The following is a 27,450-nucleotide window of genomic DNA, read 5'->3' as shown; positions in this document are numbered from 1 at the left end:
CCCGCGGTGGTCGGTTCCGTGCGCTGAAGCCGGGCCCTCTGACGGTGTTTATGGAGCTGTGTTTTGTGGTCGCTGCCTGGTCCCTGCGGCCCAGTAAAGAGCTGCGCCGCGGGGCCGCTCTCCGACCACAAAACCAGAGCTCCTCCATCTGTGGAGCGGCGGTAGCATGTGGGAGCTCCAGATTTATGTTTTCGGGACCCGACGGGACACGAGGAAGACTTTGCTCGACTCTTTAGCCGTGCGATTTATCGCTGGGTGAGTTTTGGACAATCGGTGGATCAAACTGGGTCAAGAAATGTTTTTGGTTCTTTTGTTTTTACGCCCCAAAAGTTAATAGCAAAGTTCCAGAGAAATGAACTATTTATTCACTTTTCATCCTTTTATTTCCTCTAATAAAGAACCAGCACTTGCTGTTTCATTTTTTTTGTGATCATTTAAATTTTATCAAAAGGCTGGAATTAAAAAAACCACCAGTGTGAAAATAACTACGTACAAATGCTTCGATTGATTAACATAAGCAAGCGCTTTTTATTATCCAGCTCCATAAAAAAGCCATTTGAATTCATTTAAAGCGTTCCAGTGTTTCATTGTGAATGAGATTAGATTGAAATTCCGCCGAACATCAAGGCTGAATCGGCCTCTCGCGCGCACGCGCCGCCGCCACGGTGTCCTGGCGCTGATGGCTAACACATGCCGTTGAAACAATCGGCTCAATCCCCCCCTTATCTTCAGGAGTTATGGGCCTAAATCTACTCATAATACACAGCTCACTGAGGGTGTAATCCCTCCCAACATTGGAGTAAATCTGGGCTATATCCGCTACATGCAGACTAGCGTCCAGTGCCAAGGCCATTATGGCGCGTTGGGCTCGCTAATGGGCCCGTCTGCGAATTCAAATGAACACGGCGCCATTAGCGCACCTTCCTTCAGGAAATCCCTCCTCACCCTCCCGCTGCGACAGCTGTGCCCAGCTGAAAGTTTAAATCCGCGACCCCACAGCACTTCCTGTCCGCGCTCGGCTGCCCGGAGAACCAAAGTTGAAAACGGAGGGTGGGGGGCAAACGAGTGAGAGGACAGGGCGTCGTACACGCAACCTTCTTGGAAAATAAAGAGTCAAAGTCAACTGTCGGGACCGGCAGCCGTCCTCGGGGTGGCAGCCGCAGCCCTGTCACATCTGAAAAAAGTGAGCAGGGGGGGGTTTAGGCTCCAGCGAAGGCAGGAGCCCCCCCCCCCCCCGCTCCTTCCCCGCGTCCTTCCGCCTCACATCCTCCGACCTGAGCATGTAGCCAGCTCGGATATCCTCAAATCTGGGAAAAACGGGTCCTCCAGGCTCTTCAGCTCCTCGGCTAGATGACAGCCTGCTGGCCTGAAGGGGTCAGCGTCGGGCTGTCTGACAAACTGGAAACCGGCGGTTCTGGAGGGGGATGTTTTTCACGGAGGCTATCTTGTGGCTGCTTGGCACAGCGAGCCCGCTGACGCTTTCCAAACAGCGCCGCTCCTGCCAGGCCCTGCCGGAGCCCTTCCACATTACAGTACACACAGGAAAAGGAGCAGAGGCGCTAAGAAACCCCCCCGACTGGAAGAACTGGGTTCGACTGCAACGTCTGGAACATTGCTAACAGTTTGAGCCACATGGGGCAGATGGGATTCAATTCCTGGGACCTGAGGAGTCACTTGAAAACAAACAGGTGTCTTATTCTCCTTTCTAAAAGGGTTAGGGGTTAGATGATGGTATTTCATGCTTCTGTAAAGGATTCTCTTAGATATTAGGTTTAATTTCAGATGCTCTAAAAGGTGCAGAGTTCGGGTTGACATGATGCTTGTTGTTTCAGCTTCAGCGAAACGATGCCAAAAGTTTCTTGGACTCACTCCTGGAAGCTCCACAAACTTTTATTATTATAATTCCTGCTGCAACGCTGAACTCCAGCTGTCAGAAAGTCTTATTTCTGTGCTGGGAACTGATCTTGAATGTTACCTTAGCAACATCTCCTCCTCCTGGGAGTCGTTGTCCTACAGGCCCCGCCCTCCTCATTAGCATACCGACCAGGGAGACTCCAGACCAGACCCGTCCTCAGGTCCGCTGCAGGTGTTGGAGGCCCCCACCTGCGGTGACACGTTCCCACTCAGTGTTGACACGCTGAAACACCTGCGGTTGAGTTGATCCTCTTTCATTTGCATTTGGTGCTGTTTTTATTCCCTTCCCTCCGTGTCCCCCTGCTTCCTCGCACTCCCGAGCTGCCCGTGTCCCTGTTGTCTCCCCGTCTCTCCTCTCATCCGTTTATCACTGGCCCTTGTTCCGTTAATCCCCGAGGGTTTTGTTTATTTGTGTTGGAGCTGCTTTTACAGCTTGCAACTGACCCCACCTATTTTCTCACCAGTCATTTGAACAGCAGGGCTGCTTTGCAGCTACTCCACCAATTAGCATAGCATTAGCATAATATTTGCATGTGTGCATTAGGGTGTTGATGGGGAGAGAAAATAACGGTTTTGCAGCTTTTTTTCCCCCCTCCGTTGGTTCAAAATGATATATATTTCGCGAGATGACGTAAAAGTGCCCACGTTCGTCTTTATCTTTATCTCACTTTGGTGCTCAGTCATCCTCCTGTTTTCAAGTTAGCGGTGAAAGGCGGGGCGGCTCCCGTGTGACTGGGCCACCTACGCTAACGTCTGTGAGTTAGCGCGAAGGCTGTTCAGTCAAACCCACAGAACGGTCGACCTTCACCAACTCCGAGGTCAGATCGTGGAGGCCAAAGGTTAAGAGTGTCTCACGGACGGTTTCTGAATGAAAGAAGCCGCAAACACTCAAAGATGTGAGGGGAAAATCAGCAAATCAACGGGGAGGGGAAAGTAGGCCAACTACGCTGAGCCTTCCGTGCGGGTAGAGTGGCATCTGACAGAGGGGCGACATGTCATCTCCCCGGTCTCGATCGGGCATCGCCTCCCCCCCGGGGGCCCTTCGCTGCGTTCCGCTGCGTGCCACGCCTGTCCCTCACACGCCGCCGCGCTCAGATGTGTCACTTTAACGCCGTCGCTCAAACGCCAGGGCGGCTTTGTGATCGGCCTTCTCGTGTCACGCTGATTACTTAGCTCGCCGTAACCTGACGGCGCGGGGGGGGGGGTGGCTATGGCAAGAAAATGAGGTTTGCGGGCACGTTGGACATTGTTTTTGTCAAATTGAGGCGATCTCGTTAGGGGGCGTGTTGCATCGCCGAGTTCTCACTTCCTGAACGCACGGATGCAGCCAGTCGAGGGAGTCAGAGGATTTAATATTCCAGGACTCAACTTCAGGACTTGAAGTGTTTATTTGTGCGCTGCTGGAAAAAGCGGCTCCGTTATTTCAAATGTTTTTTATCGGCCAATCGAATCGCGGCGTTTTCCTTTGACTCATTCTGGTTTAACTGCAATTGTGCTGCTTTAAATACATCTTTTATTTTCCTGCAAATATTAATAAAATAATAGAAAATAAATGTTGAAAATCAGCCACTCTGCTCTGACAATTATAGAGTTTTTAGCGTTTTCTTTTTTTAAAGAATCACCACAACGATCAGAAGAACAATGAATAAGGAATTTCATAAACGGCCGGAAAAAAAAGTCAAAACTGATTTAAAAATGAGTTATTTTACTAATTTAAACCTTTAAACCAGCTCAACTTTTGAAAAATCCTCACCTCCATCATTTGACAGTTTTCCCTCATCTTCCAGCACCTTGTCGTTTGTTCGGCTGCAGCTGGTAGTTTTGCTGCTGTTGAGGGAGACGGTGAGAATGTGCCGTCCGTGAGGCTTTTACCGAGGCTTTTCTTCCTCTCTCTTAATGGCGCCGTGGTTTGTGCAGACAGGGATTAAATAAACTGCCAAAAAGGAAGAAGAAACAGCCTGAAACAGTGTTAAAAGATGGCCAGACGTGTGATATTTGTTCCATATCGATATCAAAAGTGGGCTCACTTCTAAAATAGCCCATCATTTGAGCCCCTCTCTGCACTTCTGTACGTGCATGTGGAGCACGTGTGCTCTGTAATATCTAGCAGGTACGTTGGCCCCGGCCCCTGTGCTGCACTCAGCTCCGTAACCGCTCTTGTCTCTGCATAATCCCCCCTCCTCATGAATACATTAACGCCGGAGCCTTAAACTCAGCTTAGCTGGCGGCTCAGCGTCACAGCACATCCTATTACAGACTTTAAATCATTAATGTGACATCATTTTCACTCAATTTCCAAACACCCACGGTTGAGAACGGAGCTGTTTGCAGACAGAGAGGGTGTGTGTGTGTGTGTGTGGAGGGTGGGGGGGGGCCTCACTCAAAGTGTTTGACTTGGTGCATGTGCATTTAGTCATGCAGGCTGGGACCTATGTGAGATTTGCACACGCAGAAGTTCGAAGAAATGCAGCCGCGCTCTTTAAAATGTAAATCTGTGATAGTTTCCCCTCTTTTGTGGATTGTGAGCGCAGCAGCCGGTGGCTCATTGTGCTGTAAGCTAACTCCTACAGGACACCTGAGGGTGTGTGTTTGTGCAGCGATTTAATCTGAGAGTCCTGCCACCGCCGCCTTCCTCCGGCAGCTCGTCTTCTGCTGACAATAAAAGAACCCCCCCCCATCTTTGCTCCTCAACTATTCACACATAAACCTTTTCTCAGGTTTTTACCTCCAGGCTGCCTCTGAAAAATTCACAACGCCCAGAGAACAACTAAGTCCTTCACTTACTGGAGGAGTTGGGGATTTGCCCCCAATGCACCTCTTTATTGCATCAAAAGGGCTTTTGTGTGAGTGTGTGAGTGTGTGTGTGTGTGTGTGTATGGTAATTAGCAAAGCACATAAAATCATCTCTTCGGAGTGCATTTAACCGTTTTTATGTTCTCAGTGTGGGGGGCAGGCGGTGGGGGCTGATTGCTGGAACATGTGGGTGCAGATGGAGGACGGCATTTTAATGGCTTCTGTGTTTTTAACCCTTCAAAGTGGAGACGGGGACGTCCAGGACTTCCCGGGACAAGATCGGGCCTCGAAGGTGGGAGCCGAGCGGTGGGCTGGCCCCCGTCCGAGGGCTCCAGGAGGTGGTCAGCATGTGCAGCATCATTTTATTGTTTCACGTGCACATATTTCATCATGTCCCTCCTCTGTCCTTCGGGGTCCAGTGTTGTGCTTAATTAGGCTATCAGGTTGCTAACGGGGCCCGATCCCGTCTCCCAGGTGGCCCCTGATGGACTTAACGTAATTAACACATTGTTATGGAGACGATCAAACCGCTCGGCAACATGCGCACGGTGACACTGAGCCATCACAATCAAACAAGTGTAAAACGACAGACATTTTTATTTAAAACGGGATCATTAACTGCAATTAAAGTATCACTTAAACCCTCCTTCATGTAATAAACACCTTTATCATAAAAGCTGATATTTAAATCAAACAGTTTAGAATTACATAAAGACTTGATCTAATTTTAAAGTAATAGTTCGTTTCGTTTTCTCCCGCTTATCCGGATCTGGGTCGCGGGGGCAGCAGCTTCAGGAGGGATGCCCAGACAGCCCTCTCCCCGGCCACTTCCATCAGCTCCTCCAGGGGAACCCCCAGCCGCTCCCAAGCCAGGCGAGAGATGTAATCTCTCCACCTAGTCCTGGGCCGGCCACGAGGCTGCCTCCTGGTGGGACATGTCCGGAACACCTCTAAAGGGAGGAGTCCGGATGGCATCCTAGCCAGATGCCCGAGCCACCCCAACTGACTCCTCTCGTTCTCTAAGGCTGAGCCCGGCCACCCTGCGGAGGAAACTCATTTCAGCCGCCAGAAGAACTACATCATCCGCAAAAAGCAGCGGTGAGATCTTCCGCCCACCGAACTCGACACCCTCCACTCCCCGGCTGTGCCTAGAAATTCTGTCCATAAAAGTTATAAACAGAACCGGTGACAAAGGGCAGCCCTGGTGGAGTCCAACCCTCACTGGGAACGAGTCCAACTTACAACCGGCTATCTGGACCAAGCTCCTGCTCCTTTGGTACAGGGACTGGACGGCCCTTATAAAGGGACCTTCCACCCCATACTCCCAGAGCACCCCCCACAGGATGCTCCTGGGGACCCAGTCATAAGCCTTTTCCAAGTCCACAAAGCACATGTGGACTGGTTGACCAAACTCCCAACTCCCCTCAAGCACCCCAGCACGGGTAAAGAGCTGATCCGTGGTTCCACGACCGGGGCGAAACCCGCATTGTTCCTCCTCGATCAGAGGTTCGACTGTCAGTCTAATCCTCTTTTCCAGCACCCTGGCATAGACTTTCCCAGGGAGGCTGAGGAGTGTGATCCCCCTATAGTTGGAAAACACCCTCTAGTCCCCACTCTTGAAAATAGGGACTACCACCCCAGTCTGCCAGTCCAAGGGCACTGCCCCCAGTGTCCACGCAATGTTGCAGAAGAGTGTCAACCAGGACAGCCCTACAACATCCAGAGACTTAAGATACCCCGTGCGGATACTACCTCGGCAACGTCTGCTCCAGAAATTGGATGGTCCACCTCCTGGTCATCCAACTCTGTTCCTCCTTGAGGATACATGTTGGTAGGATTGAGGAGCTCCTGCAAGTATTCCTTCCACCGCCGGATAATTGCCCCAGGAGACGTCAGCAGCTCCCCATGCACACCTAACACGGTGTGGGCGAGTTGCCGCCTGCAGCCCCTAAGGCACCTGACAGTTTGCCAGAATCTTCTTGGAGCAGACCAAAAGTCTTCCTCCATAGCCTCACCGAACTCCTCCCATGCCTGAGTTTTTGCCTCCGTGACTGTCACAGCCTCAACCCGCTTAGCCAACCTGTACCGGTCAGCTGCTTCCGGAGACCCACAGACCAGCCATGACCTGTAGGCCTCTTTATTCAGCCTGACGGCTCCCCTCACCTCTGGTGTCCACCATTGGGTACGGGGATTACCGCCACAACCAGTACCAGCGGCCTTGCAGCCACAGCCGCCTCGACAATGTCAGAGCGGAACATGGCCCATTCAGACTCAATGTCCCCTACCACCCTCGGAACACGATCAAAGCTCTGACAGAGGTGGGAGTTGAAGACCAGCCTGACGGGTTCCTTCACCAAGCGTTCCCAACAGACCCTCACTAAGCGTTTGGGCCTGCCAGGTCCGCGCGGTGGCTTTCCCCCCCACCTGATCCAACTCACCACCAGGTAGTGATCAGTTGACAGCTCTGCTCCTCTCTTCACCCAAGTGTCCAAAACATATGGCCGCAGATCAGCTGACACGACTATGAAGTCAATCATTGACCTACGGCCCAGGCCGTCCTGGTGCCAAGAGCACCGATGAACAACCTTATGTTCGAACATAGTGTTAGTTATGGCCAAACTGCGACGAGCACAGAAGTCCAATAACTGAACAACACTCTGGTTCTGATTGGGCAGACCGTTCCTCCCAATCACGCCTTTCCAGGTCATGCTGTTGTTGCCCACGTGAGCGTTGAAGTCTTCCAGCAGCACGATGAGGCCCCCAGTTGAGACACTGTCCAGCATCCGTCCTAGATCCTCCAAAAAGGGCGGGTACTCTGAATTACTGTTTGATGCATTCGCACAAACAACCGTCAGAACCCGTTCCCCGACCCGAAGGGGCAGGGAAGCAACCCTTTCGCTCGACCGCGAGAACCCCAAAGTCTAACGAGAGAGTCTGGGGGCAAGCAAAAAGCCCACCCCCGCTCACGTCTCTCACCCTGAGCAACTCCAGCGTAGAAGAGTGTCCAACCCCCCTCAAGGACTTGGGTTCCTGAGCCGACGCTATGTGTGGAGGTGAGGCCGACCATATCTAGTCGGTAGCGCTCAACCTCCCCCACAAGCTCCAGCTCTTTCCCCGCCAGAGAGGTGACGTTCCATGTTCCAAAAGCCAATTTCCATAACCAAGGATCGGACCGTCAAGGCCCCCTCCTTGGTCCGCCGCCCAATCCACACTACACTGGACCCTTCATGCTCCTCCTGCGGGTCTTGGGTCCACTGGAGACGGGAGTGTCCACGTAGCTGGCCGGGCCCCATGGATGTAGGCCCGGCCACCAGGTGCTCGCCGTCGAGCCCCAGCCCTGGCTCCAGGGTGGGGCCCCGGTAACCCTCCGGGCCGGGCACGTGGCTTCCCTTTTAGATGTACCGTGATGGGTCTTGTGAACCATTCTTTGTCTGACCCTTCACCTAGGACTAATCTGCCTTGGGAGACCCTACCAGGGGCAAACTGCCCCGGACAGCATAGCTCCCAGGCTCATTAGGGAACGCAAACTCCACCACGATAAGGTGATGGTTCACAGAGAAGAAAGTAATAATTCCTAAAGCAAAATTAAATGAAAAATATCTAATTATCAGTAAATGCATTTTAGTTGTATTTCTGTTCCTGTATCTGTGATTGTTCACGGTAATAACATGGCTAATTCACGTTAATAAATGCTTAATTACAGCTACCTAATGCTAAATCAGCTGCTTGTGCAGAGAACACTTTCACCTAACTTATTTTCAACAGTGACTGCGGCCTTAATAAATGTTAAAATCTGACGTAATCACAATATTTCTTTAAATTAGTGTTGCATTGGTTTTTAACAAATGTACATTTATTGTTAATAAACAGCTTAAGCTCAGAACAGAAGGGGAAAATCGGCAGCTTGAATAAAGAAGTATCTGCCGTGACTTTTCAACCAGCAGCACATGGTGGCGTGTTTTTCTTGCTCACCGCCCGTGAATATGCCGCTAACTGTGACGCCATTGTGTGAATGCATGTGTGGAACCGAAGAAGTGACCAGGAGCAGCACGAGTTTCTTACCGAACACATTGTCGTCTTTATTAGAGCCTTGTCTGGCAGTAATACTGAAAAAAAGTGAACTTAGAACAGATGGTGGTGGCAGCCCACGGCTTCAACCTTTTTTTTCTCCTGTTTTTCTTTATTTCTTTGATATTTTTCTTCTATTTTTTTGTGTGAGAGCACAGCGACTCCAGCTTTTCTGTGGCATGAATAACATCAATAAAAGAGACAGTAGGGAGAGACAAAAGAAATATACAACTTATATTACACTGTGTTATGAACAAAATATAAATCTATAACTCTATGTTATATTTACATAATTATCTTTCTTGACTTTTCAAGTTGAGATGCAAGATATTTTTTTTCTTTACTTGTAATAAGTCTTACTTTGTTTTGAGCTCCACTCATGACTTTTGATTGTCTTAAATAATATCATCATCTTCATTGTCTTGATATGGGTCAGACCTTGCCAGCAGGGATGATTGACATATTAAAAAGCCCCACCCACCTAAAAATGAATTGATTCACTTTGACCCCCCCTCCCCACCTCCAGCATTGGGTTTAAACTACAGTCTGATTACAGGGGGACTATACAGCAAAAGAAAAAAGGAAAGAAAGGAAGAAAGCAAGAAATCCCGGAGGCTCATTATGTGGCAGATCTACAGCGACGATGATTGTGGGTCGGGAACAGCACACCTGAAGGGTTGTCATGGCTCCTGTGGCGTCGTGTGGAGCTAAAACAAAGCAAAGGGCCCCTGATGGGAAGTGACCGTAAAGATGAAGATGCGTCTGATCACCTCACACACGCACGAGCGGCTGAACGGGCCTGGTGGATCACGGAAAACACCGATAGAAACAAATATGTACAGGATGGAAAATTCTAGAATTCCTGAAAGAAAAAGAAAAAGGACAGCATAGGATTTGTTTGGTTGGTGTCATCATCTCTCCTCTGTGTGTGTGTGTGTGTGTGTGTGTGTGTGTGTGTGTGTGTGTGTGTTTAGACCAAAGCCAAACTTGTGTCTCGGTGAGGTGACCAAACCAACAGAAGGGGTGGGGGCTCATTTTGTTCACAGAAAAATGATTAAAAACCGATTTTTTTTTATAAAAAAGAGCAAAATAAAAGAGGAAACTTCACATTATACATTACAATAACAATTACAAATGAAATAATAATTAAAAAAAATCATGTTCTTCTTTTCCTCTGACTGCACAGTCTGAGTCTGAGTGCTTTTTAGGGTTTGGACGTTGAAAAAGTTGAGCTGGGAGCTTCGGGGAGGGCTAGCATCGAGCTAATGTCGGGCTAGTGTCAGGCTAGCATCGAGCTAATGTCAGGCTAGCGTCGGGCTAGCGTCTGAAGCCGTCCGCCTCCTCTGCCGGGTTAATACAAAACAAATGCGTCTAAAAAGAAGGGATCTCTGTAAGAAACAAAGCATAGTAAAATAACAGCTCGTGTTTTTCCATCTAAATTCCTACTCGGCTAAATAGAATAATGTTTCATCCACTGTCATAGTTTCATATGGTCATCAAAACCAAAGAAAGAAGAGAAAAATAAATTATACTGTACATAACTTACTAAACTTAGGAAATGCTGACCATCTTTAAAATTATGTTAATAATATTATTAGACTAGAGGCAGTTTGAAGAGAAATAATAAAATACAGTATTTAAATTCATACAGGAACACTGACTGGCTGACGTCGCCTTGGCTCCGCCCACTGGGGGGCGACAGCAGGACGATGGTTGGAGGGAGCAGGAAAACACCGAGGGACAGAAGACCGGTGTGTGTGTGTGTGTGTGTGTGTGTGTGTGTGTGTGTGTGTGAAGTCCAGCAACAGCAACAGTCTGGGCTGCCTGTCTTTTTGTATCCGAGGAAAAAAAAAAACCTGGCTCCCGCCGTCGAGCGTTTCTGACGTCGCTGATTTTCTGGACGGAGCTGGTGGGTCTCACCTTTCTGCTCTGGGTGTCCACGCACCCCCCCTCCCCCGTCCAATGACAATCCTGAAAGGTGGGACGGTCCACGCGGTCGCGGGGGAGCAGAGGGCAGTCACAAAAACACGGTGGGGGGGGAATAATACGATAATAATAATAAAGGAGGGTCTGAGCTCGCACACAGCGAGGTTGCAGGAAAGATATGTTCTTGTTAAAAAATAAACATGTCTGATGTCTGTCAGGTGCTTTACAACAAAATGGGAAAAAAGAAAAAGTCTCTTTTTTCTATTATTATTCAAACTCGTAGCACAAAAACAACAAATCACATTCACAAGCCACTTATTGGCACTGTGTACCTGAGTGAGAATATTTTAGAACCAAAGAACAAAAAAAGCTGTTTCTTTTTTAAAAGTGTCTCTTGATAATAAACAGGTCCGCCATCTTTAAAGTGTCGTCTGTTAGCCTGGGACAGGTCCACTGGTCCACTGGTCCACCCTCTCATTTGAAAGCGTCTCCTTCACAAACACTTCTTAAAGGTTGTGATTTTCTTCTTTTTTTTAAGTTCTCCTCACACACGGCGTTTTACCACACTTGCAGTAGTACTTCAATGTTCCTCGGCGAGGTTTGGAGTTCTTCTCAGACTTCCTGTAACAGTCAGTGTGATTGACAAGTCCTGTGCTTCAGTTGATTGATCAGATGCTGGTATCAGGACGCCAGTGGGAGGGGCCTGGCTCTGTCGGGAGTCCATCGTAGGGGGCCGAGGGTGGGACGAGGGCGTTGTGAGACTCGAGGGGGGGGGGGGGGGGGGGATTGGCAAAAGATAAAGTCTGCTTCCTGATTGACGGGTTCGGGGATGAACCAGCCTGGATTGGCAGTGGCGCCGAGGCGCTCCTATTGGGTGATGTGGTTGTCGTTGTCGCTGGTGTAATCGGCTTCCTCGTCCTCGTAGTCAAAGTCGTCATACATGTCGCCGTTGCTGTCGTCCAGCCGCAGCTCCTCCTCTTTGATCTGAGGCTCGTCCCCCTTTTGGCCCGTCATGTAGGGGTTCTGATTATGGTTGGAGTTGGGCTCGGGGCTGCTGGACATGCTCGAGTGCTCTGAGGGCATCTGGGGGGAGGGCATCCCCGCCATGGACAGGGCGCCGGGGTAAACCATGCCTGCGGAGGACAGGGGCAGCTGACCCTGCTGCCTGCAACGGAACGGAACGGAACGGAGGATTTCAGGACATGAAACAGCCAATCAATTAGTGACACCCCAGATCCCCTTTGTCTCACAACCCAAATCCAGTCTTCCAGGGCTGACGCCCATCCGGGTTTTCTGTCCTACCAGGCAGAAAAGGCTTCCACCAAGGACAGTGGGACCCCAGATGAGCGCTTTGTCCACCTGGTAGGACAGAAATCACGGCTGGACTCTGGATCTACCTGTTCTAAACCAAATTTGCACGAACAGAGACCTTCGAGACTGTGAAATGTATCAATCAAAAGAAAAAGAGTCTTTTTGAGTTGACGTACCCCACGCTGAAGTACTGTCTCATCTCCTGCCTGCGGGACTTCATGATGGCCTTGTACTCGCTGATGCGGAGCTTCTTGCCGTCCACCAGGCAGGTGCGTTTGGGCCTGGGCTTGTACTTGTAGTCGGGGTACTTTTCTAGGTGCTGCTTGCTGAGGCGCGCCTGCTCCTCATAGTAGGGCTGCTTCTCCAGGTTGGTCATGGCTTTCCAGCGAGAACCTGCAGGCACACGCACGGTGGAGAGTGGCGTTAGCGCACATTTACGACGTCTTGGAGCCTTTGCAAAGGGTGCAGAAGCACAAACGCATAAAAATTGATTCCGTACGTGCGTGTAAAGACCCACTTCCTGTCAGATGTGATGCCGTTTAAGTGACACACACTTGTAATGGGTCAATGGGGAGAGCTGCAAAGATGACAGCTACTCATCTATACTAATGAGGATGTCACTTAACCTGTAGACATCTCCTCCGCGGCTCACTTTCCGCTTCCTGGCCCTGCGCGCGTGTGTGTGCGTGCGCTCGCGTGTGTGTAATCATTAGTGTAATCCTGAGCCCGTCTTCCCCCGTGTGCTTGATATCTGGTCTGAATTTGTGCTTGACTACTGTGTGTTGAATGGGTAAAAGCTGTCAGCACTTGGCCGGTTCCCCTTCTCTGTTCTGCGATCTGTTAGCAATCGAGAACGTTGGGAAAGAGACGCAGAGAGAGGGAGAGAGAGAGACAAAGAGAGAGTGAGAGAGGAGGGGGCTTATTAAAACCAGATTTCTCTGTTATAAAAAGCTTAGGAGCTCTTTAAAATGTCAGAACCGATCCCAGTGGTCTGGAGAAAATGTCAGGCGGTCTTCCATTGCTTGTTTAATGCATAATGAATTATATCATCATTTGTCAGAGCCGCGCTCTCCCCAGCCGTTCATTAACAGCCGCTTACACGGTGCCCAGACTTGTAATGAAACCAGTTTGTGTGTGTGTGTGTGTGTGTGTGAGCATCGTTACCGAGGATCTTGCTGATGTTGGAGTTGTGCATGTCGGGGAAGGCCTGGAGGATTTTCCTCCTCTCGTCCTTGGCCCAGACCATGAAGGCGTTCATGGGGCGCTTGATGTGCGGCTCGGTGGTGCCGCGACCCCGAGACTCCCGGAATATCCTGGAGTCCGAGACACTCGGGGAGCCTGAGGAGGGGGAGGAGAAGACAAAGGTCAAAGAGCGGTCTGGCCGATTCTAATTTTTAAAGTGTTTCTATTGTTTCCTCCCAGCTCATGGAAAGTTTTCATAGGGCAGCGAGACGCGGCACATTAAAGGTGTTGATGGAAACTGAATCACATTTTCCTCTCAACCTTCAGGACTAATTAGAAAAGTGTTCTCACCTCCCTGTCTTTTCGTGTGTGTGTGCCCTCACATTCACTACGTATCGCCTACCCATGTGCTCATTTGACTACCAAAGTGGGGACATGTTTGCAAAGTGGGATCATTTTGCTGGACCTCCGAACTATAAAGGACTTTTTGAGGAGGTTAGAACTGGCTTTGGGTCAGGGTCGGTTGGGATGCTTCGAGTCAGGGTAGCGGATTACGGCTGTGAAAGATAGTCACAAAGATGGAAGTGTGCGTGTGTGTGTTCTGACCATCAGAGTCCCCGCTCATGGTGAAGTCCAGCATGGCGTGGCTGAACTTGTCCTCGGCCTGCTGCTTCAGCTGTTGACTCAGACTCTCCAAGGCAGCCTTGTCCTGTGTGACACAAACACTTCGCAGTCAGTGACTCAGGGAGTGTTCAGGCATGAATGACTGAAGCCACGAGCCCACAGGGATTCTGGACAACTGTCCAAATTTTGGCCTCCGATCTGGCGTCCCCGACGCTCAGATGTAATAGCCACGTAAATAAACTCGTTAGGAACCCTTTTTATATAATCGGATCCACGCTGAGAAAAGCCAGCCGACGGTTTGTGTTGTTGTTGGCTTCACGTTAATGTCAACACGGAGTCATTAAAGCGCCGCACGCCTCCGCGCTCTGGCGCACATCTGTGTGTGTTTGCATGTGCAGGAATGCTGATTACATTCGGATGTTTACTGTTTGTGTGTGCGCTGTATGCTGCCTGTGTGTGTGTGTGTGTGTGTGTGTGTTAGACCCTCCTGGCAGCCACCTGCGAGAATGAAGTGCTCGCCTCTCTCGCGCAGAACCCCCCCCAAGGGTCGACGCATTAGAGAGAGAGCGAGCGAGTGCAGCACGGACGAGAGCGAGGCCACGCCGCACGGCCCCCTGGGTATTTATTACAACCAATAAAAGGCTGATTTACTGTGCATTTACATGCTAAATGCAGGCAGCCGGCACACTTTACAGCAGAGCCTGATGAACAACTCTCCCACTCTCTCACAGACACACACATACACACACACGAGCGGAGCGTGTTACAGTTTAATTACACGATTAGGAGCAGTACCCAAAATGTTGTCTTCTAAAACAACCTTCCAAAAAGTGTCCCTCTCCATTTACGCATGACCCTGGCGAGCTGGCTGCCTGGGTGGAGGCAGGGCTGGACCGTAATGAGATGCATTTTCTCTGTTTTTAGTCCAATTGTTAGAGATAATTTACCCCTCAAATTAGAATAAATATGCCTAACGAGGCAGGGACGGGTGAGGGAGAACGCCAGGCTGCAGAGGTGTTTGTTTTTTTAAAATGTTTTATTCCAAAGCGATTTCTTTTTCTCGAGTTGTGGTTTATTAACTAGCAATAAATCCAGTTTTATGTAAATAATAATCATTTCCTTCACCACGTAGACTCCCCAGGAGCAGAAGTGTCTCCCGCTTTCAGATTTAAATCGTCAACACGCTGCTACAAAAGGCTTCATTCCGCGTGCGAGACGAGACGGAGTGGGTGACAGGCTAGTCCGACATTAAGCCCCAGAACAGTACACGAGGAAAGTGGATTGAATGGCTGACACTGCAGCCGAGACATAAAGTAGAGACAAAACTAATCCTCCCCGAGTGTGTCGGAGATGACACTGCTGGATCTGAGCCGGCGAGGACGCGCCGCAGTTCCTAAGAATAACACATTTGTTAAGAAATAAAGTTTTTGATGTCTCGATTAGCAGATTAGCAGGAAATTAAAATTGGGGATAAAAGTCTAGATGGAGAGATAAAATATGACAAATGTGTCGATGACAAAAGCTGCAGAATATTGTCGAGAAAACGGTCTTGATGTTCCTCCTCTTAGTCCTGGCGTGAGCCTCATTAGCTGTGAGCGTTGAGGACCTTAGATCGTGTCTATGGTATATTTACACATGTACACTCCAGTGGAAAAAGCATCAAGTACTTAAAAACACATCACATGAGAGATTTGCACACACAAAAAAGAGACAGAGCTGTTAAACAGATGCTTCAAACACTTTGCTGTGTGTGAAAAGTGTGTGTACCAGCTGACTCCCAATGTGTTTAACAAATAACCACAATTTAGCCACGCTGCCGAGGAGCCGGCGCCGTCACTTCACATTACCGTCTCCCTAACGCTGCGTGCTGACACACACACGCGCACACGCACACGCACACACACACACGCACGGCCCTGCAGTGCTCCTCACAGACACACTCATTACCTCTGAGATGCCTCTGGTTTTACCTTATCTGGCCCTGTTTAGCTTCAGCACATTTCAGCGAACACAATGTGCGCCAATTTACCTCCTACGTGGCGCACAAACGACGCCGGCATGTGGCAAATTATTATGTGCCGACACTGAAAGGCTTCAGCTCGGGATGACTTTAAATTTAGACCTTTCAATTGTTGTTTTTCTATTGAGATAAAAATACTCCGATTCAGAAGAAAGGGGGACGATAAATCGTGCGCCTGAAACATTACTTGGGGAAAAATAAAGGTGTCGTTTACAGCAGACGGACTTGCTCAATATTCTACCTTCGCATTATTCGATGTGGATGTGAGGAATGTGGAAAACAAATTGATTTTTTTGTGCTTTTTGATGCGGTTGCTCAGGTTACGGCGCTCTCCGACACCATGTGCGGGCTTGTATAGATGCGCTTTACCTTGTCTGAGCGTCCATTGTTGAGGCCCAGATTGCTGACGGCGGCGACCTTGGCGTCCAGGACCTGCTGTTCTCTCTTCAGCTGCTCCTTCATTTGCCGGGCCTCGGCGAAGGCCTTGGTCACCGCCTCGTGGTCGTTCAGATAAGCGGAGGAGGACAGCGATGACAGCACATCTGCTGGAACACAGACGGACGGACACACACGGTCCTAGTTAATAACAGCGCAGGCGAAGCTGAGATGAGAAGCTGAGCTAAAATATCACATAAACTAAGTCAAATACGAGGAGAAAAGTAGCCGTTTGTCTGTGGAGTCCGTCTACCCCTGATTTTAGCAGTCTCCCAGCAAAAAGAAGCCCCATTCAAAGCCTTAAAACTCACATGCATTTGTGCACGTGGACATCTACGCTCATCTGAGCCTCTACATTTCCACTTCACAGAGGTGGACAGATGATTCTTATTATGGCTAAAACGTCCTGCTAATTTCCCGGGATGGGAACATCTGTCTGTGCACAGAGCACGTATCACATCTCCGCGCTTCTATTATTTGTATTATTTCCGCAGCTTAGTCGACGGCCAGGCATCTGCTGCGATTGTGAGCTCTCCTATCGGCTCGCGCTATCGGCCGGGTTAGCTCTTAACAAAGAGCCGCGGCTGGCTTATGGGGCCTTTATCAGCGCTAATCCGCGGCGCTAATGCCATCTCAGGCCAGATTACCAGCTTGGGATTGGTAATGACAGAGCCATGAACTCTTTCAGAAGTCATAACTGGAAAATCGGGACGTGAAAGGGGCCAAAAAAAAGAGGGGAGGGTCAAGAGGGGACAGAAGAGTGAGAAGGAAGAGGCGATGGAATTGGGCAGCGGTCCATTTTAATCTGGAGTTAAAAGAGAGAGAGGCGGGGACAGACAGATATTCTTACACTCACAAATGTGTGTGTGTGTGTGTGTGTGAGTGTGTCTAGCTTAAAACTGACAGCGATGCTGAACATCCAGACAAGTGAATGTGACCCAGATACAGGGGGCAGGGGGCTCGCTCATTCTTCTGTTCAGTCTCTAACTGATCTTATAATAATGTAGAGTACTAAATAACATAATAAACCGCTTTGCTCAATTCTCTTCAAATGTGCATAAAACAGGGTAATAAAACAGAAATATTCCACACACTAATTAAACGCTCTCTACAAATGATACACCAAAAGTCGTTTAATGCGAAGATCTGGTGATAAAAGGTAACACTTTTACTGTTTCCTGTTCCCAAAAGAACATCCTGAAATACATAAGAAAGACTGAGTTTCTCATTAATCCCGAGCGACGCGCTCCCTCCCACATCCAGAGTCACCGTCTTCCCTGTGAACTCTGCGACGGAATCCCGACACGACGACAAACTCTAATAACAAATGTACAGGCGAGCGGCTAAACGCCGTGGCGACAGATGGAGCCGTGAGCTATCCGGGATCTGCAGAACAAAACACGCTGGTCTCCACGCACAAATAATTCAGCCGGGATCACACACAAACTTTAAACACTGTAATCCATTTTTCCGAACAAAAAACATCTGGGACCGCAAATCCACTAATCTGATATTAAATCCGCCGATTTGTTGAAAAACAGTGAGATTAGCCGAGAAGTCGGGTGGAGGGGGAAATGACTAACTGCCTATTGCATAGGAGGAGGAGGTGGGATTGTGAGCTTTTGTGTGTGTTTTTGGAGTGTGTGTTTGAGTGTGTGCATGCTGTCATTGTGTGGTTAATGCTGGGTGTTTGCGCTGTCCTGGCTCATGTAAGAGGCTTGTCTAATCTCATTGGTGATACCTCCTGTCTGTCATGCGCTCCACTCTTTATTATTCCCCCGCTTCGTTGCTCGGGAAAAAAAAAAAAGTGCTAATCCCCATCTCTCTCCTTCGCTCCTGTGTGTCTCTGTCTCTTTCAGTCACTAATAAACACGTAACAATGAGGCAGCCTGGAGGCAAATAGCGACACGGGGAGAAAAAACACAAACATACTAATTATAGCCTGTTATATATGTGTAATATTTGTACTCTTAATCCATTTTTCACGCAACGCTGATAGTTCAAAATGGTGATTCATTTGTGGTGAATTTTGTGTATGGGTGCATATGGCCGGGTACGATTATGGCACCACATTAGCGACAATGGCAGCACGAGGAGGAAAATGCTATTCTCGTTGTCTCCTCGAAAGGAAGCCTTCAGCTTTGTTCTAAAAACTGCACTTTGTCTACAGATTTAAACATGTCTGTCTGGGCCTGGTAAGTGTATCCCTTCTTGTCATTTGTAAATAATTTGTAGGCATATTTGTGACTCCGTGGCCACAACCTCGACCAAAGGAGTCGTGTCCGATTGTGGCCGATCGTGAGTAGAGATAACTTAACTGGCTTAACTGCATCAAATGACTAATTAGATCTAAAATAAATCAGATAGAAATAATTTGAAATTGTTAAAATCTCCAGTTATCCACAATTTTATTTGAGAAAATCAGTAACAGAGCAGGTGGAGCATTTAATAATGATGGCACCTGTAAACACACACACACACACACACACAACCACTTTAAAGTACGAGCAACCAACAAGTCCACTTACCGATTGAGCTCATTCTGGTCGGTGGTCCTCCGATGGTGGAGGGGGCGCTGTGCTTCCCAGAGCCAGCATGGCCCAACTTGGTGGCACCGGCAGCTGCGGCAGGAACCTGTGGGGAAGTTGGGGGGGAGTTGGGTGACTTGCTCTCGGATGCCTTAGGCTTGGCCGACAGGTTCAGTGGCTGTGCACCCTCACTGTCCTGAAAAAACCAAAACAGCACAGTTTCGCCTGCTGTGACCACGGTGGAAATTTGGGACTGCGGAAGGCAGGAGGGAGGAGACCCTCTCCCCCCGGGCCGCCGCGATTGAGCTTTGAACACAGACCAATTCAACGGAAGCCCATGCACAGCACTTGACGGCAAGCCTGGTGGGACAGGTGACAAGGTGCATGCCACTGCCCGGATCAGCTCCTCGTTAGCAAAACAGGAAACAGCACATTCAAAAAGAAATGCTGATGGACTCGGGTGCAAACCACTGACATTCCCATGCAAAACACCAGACGTCTCATCACAGACAGGCCAGGACATGCATATGTGTGTGTGGGTGTGCACACTTCACGTACACTCATGCACTTTAATGCCATGGCCCAAACAAGCCTCCAAACATAAGTGGACACCTTTCGCTGACCTTTCACCCCAGGGAGGTCATAGGTCAGCGTTAGGTGAGCCACAGTGACATTACAGTCCATGAAACTTCAAAGAAAGTGGGACAAAAGTATCAAACTAAAGACACACACACACAAACACGTCCGCATTGTTAAATTCACTCATTCATCTAAATCTAAAGACGTCACAACACCGGTGCAACAGACCACAGCTCCCGAAATGAATGAGCATGTGGACCACCGCATGACTCCTGGCCTGTTATTGTGTTAACCGCCATGGCAACACCACCCCTGCTGGTGACCTAATCCAATCAGGGGAACCCTCTGCAGGTCACATGATGGGAAGGAAAGCATTTGATCGCCAAGGGGCCAGATGCAGGCGGACCGCCGAGTGTAATTAAAGCCTCACAATTAAAAGGTAGACGCAGCGTGAGCCCACCGCCAAGGATGTAAGGTTTCCAAATGCTGTGTTCCTGTTATCTGATTACAGGTGGGCCCCTGTTTTAAGTGAAGCTAAACTGCAGGATAGAGACATTATGGGTTTTTCTTCTGGTCATTAGTCTAATTGCTGCAGAGGCTCAGTAGAATCCTGCATAGAGTGAGATCCAAATACACAGTGTGTGTGTCTGTGTCGGTCTGTGTGTGTGTGTGTGTGTGTGTGTGCGCTATATCCACTCATTAAGGCCGACTTTCCCTGATTCCCACTCCTTGAGTCGTTCTAAGCCTTATGAGCCCCTCACAACTCAATTAAGCCCTCCCAATTAAGCCTCTGTATGTGCATATGTAAACGAGTCCGTGTGTGTGTGTGCCATGAGGCCTAACCGGATTGTCCTTCATTAGTGAGGGGGGGGTCTGTCTATTTAGAAATAGACAGAGGACCCCCAAAGATGCCTTCAATGAAACAATGGGCCATAGAAGAAGAAAAAGGAGAAGTGAAAAATGGAGAAGGATCTTCTCAATCCTGACCCACATTATGGCGGGCTTTAACTTGGAACATGTTTGAATATTTATTACAAATAGATAATGCCTCTCTCTCTCTTGTACAGTGGGTTGGGTGGGGGTCTCCCCACAGCGCCAAATCCTGGTGGGAAGGTGGCCAAACTGCATTATGCCAATGTAGAGGAATTAGTTTAGACGGCAGAGCTGAGAGCCTTGGACGGACTCGTTTATTGCGCGACATTGTTCAACAAGCTCTAAATCTCATGAAAGTGCGTGCGCGTGTGTTTGTGTGCGAGGCCTCTAAAGCCTCTGAAAAGCTCAGAATCTCAAATTAATACAATTGCTTTTGTGTCTCTCTTGGCCGAAGAAACAGTCTCTTGCATTGAGATTGAAAACACGCAGAGTGACAACGAGAGCCAGAGGGACAGAAAGGAAGCAGGAGGAGAGGGATGGTGTGTGAGTGTGTGTGTGTGTGTGTGTGTGTGTGGGCTGTATTTCATTTGCCGACGTGCGAGCGACATCAGGGTTCTGCATCTTATCACAGGAACTGACGGTTCAATTAACAGGACAAGTGTGTGTGTGTTGCTAATGTTTATCCTGGGCAGGTTTCTGGGTGTGTGTGTGCGTGTGTGTGATTCAGCGTCCGTGTCAAGACCTTTATACGTGCCTGTCTGCTTTCATCCCTCCTTCGCCTTCCTTCCTTGCTCCGTTTGCTCCTTGCAGCGAGAAAGTGACTGTTTGGATATTAATTATATTGTCGTATCTAATTCTGTGTGACAGCAGACGACACAGGAGAGGCAGCTATGACACTGCTTCCAACAGCGTGTGGCACCAATTCAAACACTAACTCCTCATTAAAAGCCCTTCAACTTGTCTTATTTGGGTGTCTCTGCTGACGCTGCGGTGTGATTGTGTTTGAGACTCTCTGATTGGTCGTTTCCTTCAGATTCAGCCTCCTTTCCAACTGTCCAACGTGGCTCATGGGGATCCAGACATTCCAGTCGACACTCTTTAGAAAGCAAAGATTTAGATGATCGATCAGATCTGAAAGTTCTTCCGGCCACTTGCGTGCGTGCATGTGTGTACACATGGTGCACAATTTGACCACACCGCTGCGTGCGTCTGTATGCATGCCTGCCCTCATGCGGAGAGCCACTCTTGCATATAAGAACGCTGCAGCACTGATTTCTTTTTTCTCATGTGTGAAGATGCTGCGTGGTTGTGACTTGGAAGGGTGTTTCCTTCAACACCTGTGCACGTGTGTCTGTGTCCATGTCTCACCCGAGGGTAAAGCACTTAAGCGGTGTGTGCCTGAGTCCAAACAGCTGTGAGCAGAGGCAGACAACATGTCTCTAAATGACTGGAGACCTGAGATAGAGCCCAGGGGGGAAGCACGCCTCTGAAATATACATGTCACTCACCCGAAGAGAGACGGGGGGAGGGGGGGACAGCTTGAATGAAGGAACGTGAGACATAGCTCAACAGGAGCAGGAAAAAATGATGAGTGAAAAGCGGAAGAATACTTATCTGAAGTTTGTCTCAGAGCTGGACAGTTCAGTTAATCAAGCGGCTACTTTGGCTCTGTGGGGCCCAACAGGAGCCACGTCGGCCCCTCTGCTCAGCCCTACACTCCTGCTGGACTGAAGGGGCCATTATGGCTTCCCACTTTCACTCCACCACAGGCTGCAGCTCATGCCTGTCAGCCCAACTCCATATATATGGTAATAGGGCCAGTGTGGTGGATGGTCAGTCATGGAGGTCGAGCGGGGGCTTAATGGACAGAGCAGTACACCCCTCGGAGTCAACCGTGTCCCCTAAGCTCACGGTCCTGCGTGTTTGTGGATAAGGGAGGTGACGAAGGCCGAGCACAGGAGTGTTAAGAGTAATCAAGGGTGAGGAAGTTCAATGTAGCTGAGGAAAAGCAAAAGGAATTGTGGGAAAAGTTTGATCAGTACGGATCGCAGGAGTGAGGGGGGTGTCGGAGGTTGGCAGGATGGCAGGGGGGCATCGCCTGCATATATACTGGTGGGTGGGGTGGTCAGGGTCCCAACGGATGACCAGATATTCATAGAATTCCACTCGGATGGATACAAGACAGCCAATCCTATTGTGCAGCCAGCCGAGAAAACGACACAAACACCAGCAGATTCTGGAATCCGTGGTGGCGGCGGCGTGCCAGCTGGAGTTTGGTGACAGAGTTGAAAGTGTTCTCACAGTTGGCTGGCAAGGGACTGTCAGGGGCTGAGGTCCACATTAGTATGAGGGGCTCAAGACACAACAGGAGGAAGTTTGGGAAGCAAAACGGTCAGGCACATTTACAGCTCATGCACAACAGGACGGTCCCACACGGTCCCTCCATGGCGTAACAGAAAGGCCAGGTGACATCACAGGTCACTGTTAGACTATGTGGTTGTCGTCTGTGAACGTCAGGACTTAAACTCTATCGCACTAATACAGACGGTTTAATTATAAGGTCCTCCGGCCTTTCTATTAGACAGCCACCCAACCTCAGAGGCCTTCGCCTGGTTCCTTACCTTGGTCTTGTTGGACTGCGGGGAGCTGCGGCCTTTCTCGCTCTGTGGGTGTGTGTTGGTCGGTGGGGAGTGAGTTCCCAGGTTCGCCTGCGGGGGCAGGCTTCCGCCGTGCTGCTTACTTCCTGGTGACACCTGCATGGCGGCGAGCTGAGCTGCATACAACTGCTGCCAGGGAGGACAGACAGGTAGACGGACAGAAAGATGGAGTCAAGAAGGGTAGCGATGGGTGGACGGAAAGAAAAGAAGAGGGGGGAGTCGGGGGGAGAATAAAAGGAGAAGAAAAGGACGACATGAATAAATGAATACTCGAGAGCGCACAAACAAAAAAGAAGACGCCGGCTAAAAAGCTCTGGAAGGGGAGGCCATTAGTGGCGCAGCCTGTGACAGAGAGAGAGACGACAGAGAGGGACACGGCCGCCGACCCCCTCCCTCACCCCATGGGAGCGGCGCTAACAGCTTCTCTGACAGGCCCAGAGATGGCCGTGTCCCCTCCAGGTGCATCATGGGAGAAAGAGAGGAAAACATTTCGGCTATCGAGGTCAGGCCCGGCTCTCGCTCAAGGTGAAAAAAAAGTGATGATGGAGGAAAAAGAGAGCAGAAATCTGCCAGATGGGACGTGTCCTGTACGACTAAAAGGCCTTAAAGTGATCTTAAAGTGAACTCTTTCAGTAACCAATGGGAGAATCAATCTTTTTTTTTTTTTATGGACTCAATTTTTTACAATTAAAATAACAACCTTGCAGCCTGAGCTGCTGTTGTGCGAATATTTATGCTCTGTTGTTTCACACAAAACAGCCTCTAGATAATATTTCCACCACAACAGACGCAGCGTCTCTGTCCCTCCATCTCCCTCCTCAAAATAAAAACATCCCGCAAAGCTCCCATACTTTCATGTCAGCTAATACAAATCTCCCAGACGTGGTTGTGTTGTCGGAATTGTTGTTCCCTCCTCTGAAGAGCGACGGAGCGGTTGCTCACTGCAGATATGTTGTGCGTCTGTTTCCTCAATCGTTATTATTGTTATTATTAATTTCTCGCGGAAGATTTCTCTGGAAGAAAAAAAACCTACTTTTTTCTTTTTTTAGTTTAACTTCCGTCCTTCTGTTGGCGCTTGGCTGCCGGCCACAGGCGTCAAACAAAGGCTGGTTTATGCAAATGGCCAATGAAGAGATGCGTGCGCTGTTCTCTCGCTCGCTCTCTTCCTCTCTCTGTACCTCTCTCTATCTTGCCTGACAGGCACATTAGCTCCGACTCTCCTCTGCTCTCTAAAATAAAGACATTCATCTCTCTTTATCCTAACAAGTGCATTAAAAAAGTGGCATTTCTAACTGGCAGCACACACACACGCACAGATATATGGTTTGGAAGAAAGTCAGGTCGTCAGCTTTAAATTTTAAATAATCTCCGCCTGACTGTCGTTCATGTCAGGCAGCAGCAGCTCTGCAGCTGCTCTGTACATTTGCTTCTTTTGTTGATTTTACACTGACAGGATGTGTAACTTATTATAAAGAGCGTTCAGGAGTTGCCTTTTGCCGTCTCCTTCTTTCACATCGCATCTGCGGTCCTCGCAGAGGGGGACGGGGATAATTGAAGCGCATACGGTGGACAGGGAGATCAGTGGGAGATCAGTCATGCGATGGCCGGCTACAGGAAGCCCACTCATAGGACCAGCTCCCTGACATCAGATCAGCCTCCGCGAGCTCAATTCTCTTCAATTAACCGCACTGTGGCTCCTGGAAGAGAGGGCTGAGAGGAGGAGGAGAAGGAGGAGGTGTGCAGCTGAGCATGAAGACCCCTCGCCCCCTCCTCCCCCTTCCCTTCCAGCCAAACCCCCTGGTGAGCGGACCACAGGCGGTGTGTGTGCATGTGTGTGCGCTGCCATATTTCGGACCAATGGTTCAAAGGGCCTCTTTATTTGTGAAGTGAATTGAGTTCCATTACAAGGCCAGCTCCCGTCACTCACAGCCCGCTCAATGGGCCCGGCGCGCGGTGACAAACACACACACACACACACACACACGCTCACACGCACGCGTTGCAGAGGGCAGAGGCACTGTGGAGCGCGCCCAGAGCGTCGCCACAATGACATGCATGTCAACAAACAGGAAGTGACAGCGCAAAGCCCCCTGGAGTGACCGGAGGAACGAACACACACATACGCACACGGTGGCAGGGACACAAGTACACAAAACAACACAATGAGTGTGTGTTTTGAAGTAGACTAAGGTTTTTAAATGTCACTAGCTTGGCACAGTGGCTGAGGTCTGTTCAAGGGTGTGCGTGTGTGTGTGTGTGTTTAACGACTTTATTGTCCATCTGTAATCTGAGGGTCAGGATGTTCACATTTGCGTGATTGTGGTGAAAATACAGTATGTGTGTGTTTGTGTTTATTATGTGGTTGACACATGACACTCCCCATATGTCTTTGCCGGTGTGTGTGTGCGCGTGTGTGTGTGTATTTGTGCATGTGAAGCTTAAACCCCATTGATGATGTCAGATGTGACGACTCATCTGGGGGTGAAGACGGGGTGATTGTTTACTGTCGATGTGGTGTGCATGTGTGCGTCTTTCTCACAGTTGTGCCGTGCACGGTGGTCATCCTATTGGGGTGTGTGTGTGTGTGTGTGTGTGTGTGTCCTGAGTCTTAGTCAATAATCTGCAGCTTAGGCAGATTACCAGCTCGCGCAGCCATTGTTTGCTCCATTGTTTACGTGGACACCGAAGACCTTCCTGCCTTCCATGACCGACTTCCTGTCGCGTCTCCCCAACGCGTCTTTAACTCGGGTTGGTGGAGAAGGGCACCGATACGATTCATTTCATAAGCAGAAATGATCTGGTGTTGTCTGGTGCTTTTGCTCACAGGGGCATGTTGGGACGCCCCCCCCCCCCCCCCGCCCACGCCTGCTGCCGGTCACTTATCTTTCCTGTGCATTGATGACACATCGATTCCACGCCGCTGACACTGAACAGCGTTTCCGTGCGACGTGGCGGCTCTGCGCTGGCAGAGACGGTAACAACACTACAGTGATTCACTCTTTTTGTCTTCCTGATAAGGTTTTATAGAGGACGGAGCCGCCAGATTGATTTCTCATTTACCTTCTGTCAGCAGCCCCCCTCCCTCCCTCCCTCCCTCCCTGTCTGTTGTTCGTCCATCCATCTCTCCGGTGTACAGTGCTGTAATCCAGGACAATATGTTCCAACATCTGCCTCTCCATATGATGCCTGACCCACACCATTGACCCTCTTTATACCACAGCACACACGCACACACACTTAATCTTACACACACGAACACACTTTTTTTTATCCTCCACTTACCTCTGAAACCCATCCCTCTGTTTATCTTTTTAACCGATCATCCTTCTAAACACCTCTCTGATACATTTGCCTTTTTTGTTACCTTTTTATTGCTGAGCTCTCTTTTCCAGATAAGTGCATTTATCTTTTCATTTTCAGCTCCGCCTGTTCTCCTCAGTCACTTATGGGCGATATCATTGATATCAGGGGTCAATAGGGATTCAGATTATCTTGCTCTCTAATGCACAATATCACACTCATCCCTTAGATTAAGACACTAAATGCCAAACTTGTGCACTCCAAAGCTTCTGTTGCCCTGAAAAGCGTCTGTGGAGGATTCTGTGAAGCTCCTGTTGACTATAAGTGCTCTGTTGATTTCTGCGAATGATGTTTTAAACATAGGAGTGGCTTTAAATCATTGAGAGACTCGTATGTTTTAAGAACTGCACTTAACTCAAAGCTGTGCTTTTGAGAGATTTTCCTCTAAAGTTTTCACGCTGTTTAAACGGCGCATCGCAGTCGTCATGACTCCCCACCGCCGTTACAGTTGCAGGTGTTAAGTATAAACTAGTCCATCCCTCTCTTGTCTACTCAGATGTTATCAGTGGTTCAGGCTTTTCAATCCAAAAGCCTGTATTACAAACTGGGGGCATGGATCCGTCCCAGCCGGCGAAGCTCTATTAGGACATCATAGTTGCCACATGGGAAATGTAGGATCCCGCGTTTCTGAGCCATTTAAACTGTTTACGTAAGCTGAGACAATAAGTAAGGCTATCTTAATCTTTTCTGCTCCTCATCTTCAAAACACATGCTGCACTCGACTGCAGTGCTCCTTTAATCCTGTTTATTCTGTTTCCTGTGAGGACGGAGAGCTCTTTTAATCAAAACGCATCACCAAGTAAACAGCTCCAAGGACGCCGACGACCATTTCATGATTTCGGGGTCGGGGAGCGGCGTGTGAGTTCCTGCGAGTGCTGGCGGCTAAGTGGGTTCACCTGTGTCCTGTCTCTCGCTGACAAATCCCTACTGTGTTGCCGGGGTGACCCGAGGCCCCGGCTAACTGTCACGTCTTTTCTTGGTGACAGAAAACACGTCCTTATCAAATGAGGGCGCCGGCGCCGATCCCAAAGGAAATCCATCCACATTGAGACATCTGTACGTGCGTTAGCCCCGGCAAATCTGCCCCTGCCTTAATCTCAGCGTGTTTGTGTGTTTTTCTGGGAGGATTGTGAGAACGAAATGGGCTTGTGAGACTTTCACACTCGCATCCTCGTTCCTA

General features: G+C 49.3%; 1 protein-coding gene and 1 long non-coding RNA gene across 15 annotated transcripts in view; one reads left to right on the top strand and one right to left on the bottom strand.

Moving 5' to 3' along the window:
* The first annotated feature begins 1,265 nt into the window (after positions 1 to 1,265).
* On the top strand, positions 1,266 to 8,650 carry LOC130519374 (uncharacterized). The gene is made up of 2 exons (XR_008948296.1): positions 1,266 to 2,151; positions 4,951 to 8,650. It is a non-coding gene; the product is annotated as an uncharacterized LOC130519374 (long non-coding RNA).
* Positions 8,651 to 8,761: 111 nt separating this feature from the next.
* Positions 8,762 to 27,450, bottom strand: part of sox5 (SRY-box transcription factor 5) — a 150,257-nt gene continuing 131,568 nt past the window's right edge. For 6 of the 14 annotated variants that reach the window (XM_057022612.1, XM_057022608.1, XM_057022611.1 and 3 more), the window contains 7 exons: positions 22,875 to 23,039; positions 18,802 to 18,997; positions 16,208 to 16,383; positions 13,801 to 13,903; positions 13,177 to 13,350; positions 12,189 to 12,405; positions 8,762 to 11,866 (listed from right to left, as the gene is read on the bottom strand). In XM_057022612.1, the coding sequence (XP_056878592.1) occupies positions 11,569 to 11,866; positions 12,189 to 12,405; positions 13,177 to 13,350; positions 13,801 to 13,903; positions 16,208 to 16,383; positions 18,802 to 18,997; positions 22,875 to 23,039 (1,329 nt within the window). In that variant the 3' untranslated portion in view covers positions 8,762 to 11,568. The remainder of the gene's footprint in view (positions 11,867 to 12,188; positions 12,406 to 13,176; positions 13,351 to 13,800; positions 13,904 to 16,207; positions 16,384 to 18,801; positions 18,998 to 22,874; positions 23,040 to 27,450) is intronic. The other 8 variants (XM_057022609.1, XM_057022623.1, XM_057022619.1 and 5 more) reach the window with 6 other exon arrangements.

This window comes from Takifugu flavidus, chromosome 22, assembly GCF_003711565.1.
Source record: "Takifugu flavidus isolate HTHZ2018 chromosome 22, ASM371156v2, whole genome shotgun sequence".
In the NCBI taxonomy this organism is placed as follows: domain Eukaryota; kingdom Metazoa; phylum Chordata; class Actinopteri; order Tetraodontiformes; family Tetraodontidae; genus Takifugu; species Takifugu flavidus.
The sequence above is the reverse complement of the archived record's forward strand: the minus strand, read 5'-3'. Positions and strand labels throughout refer to the sequence as shown.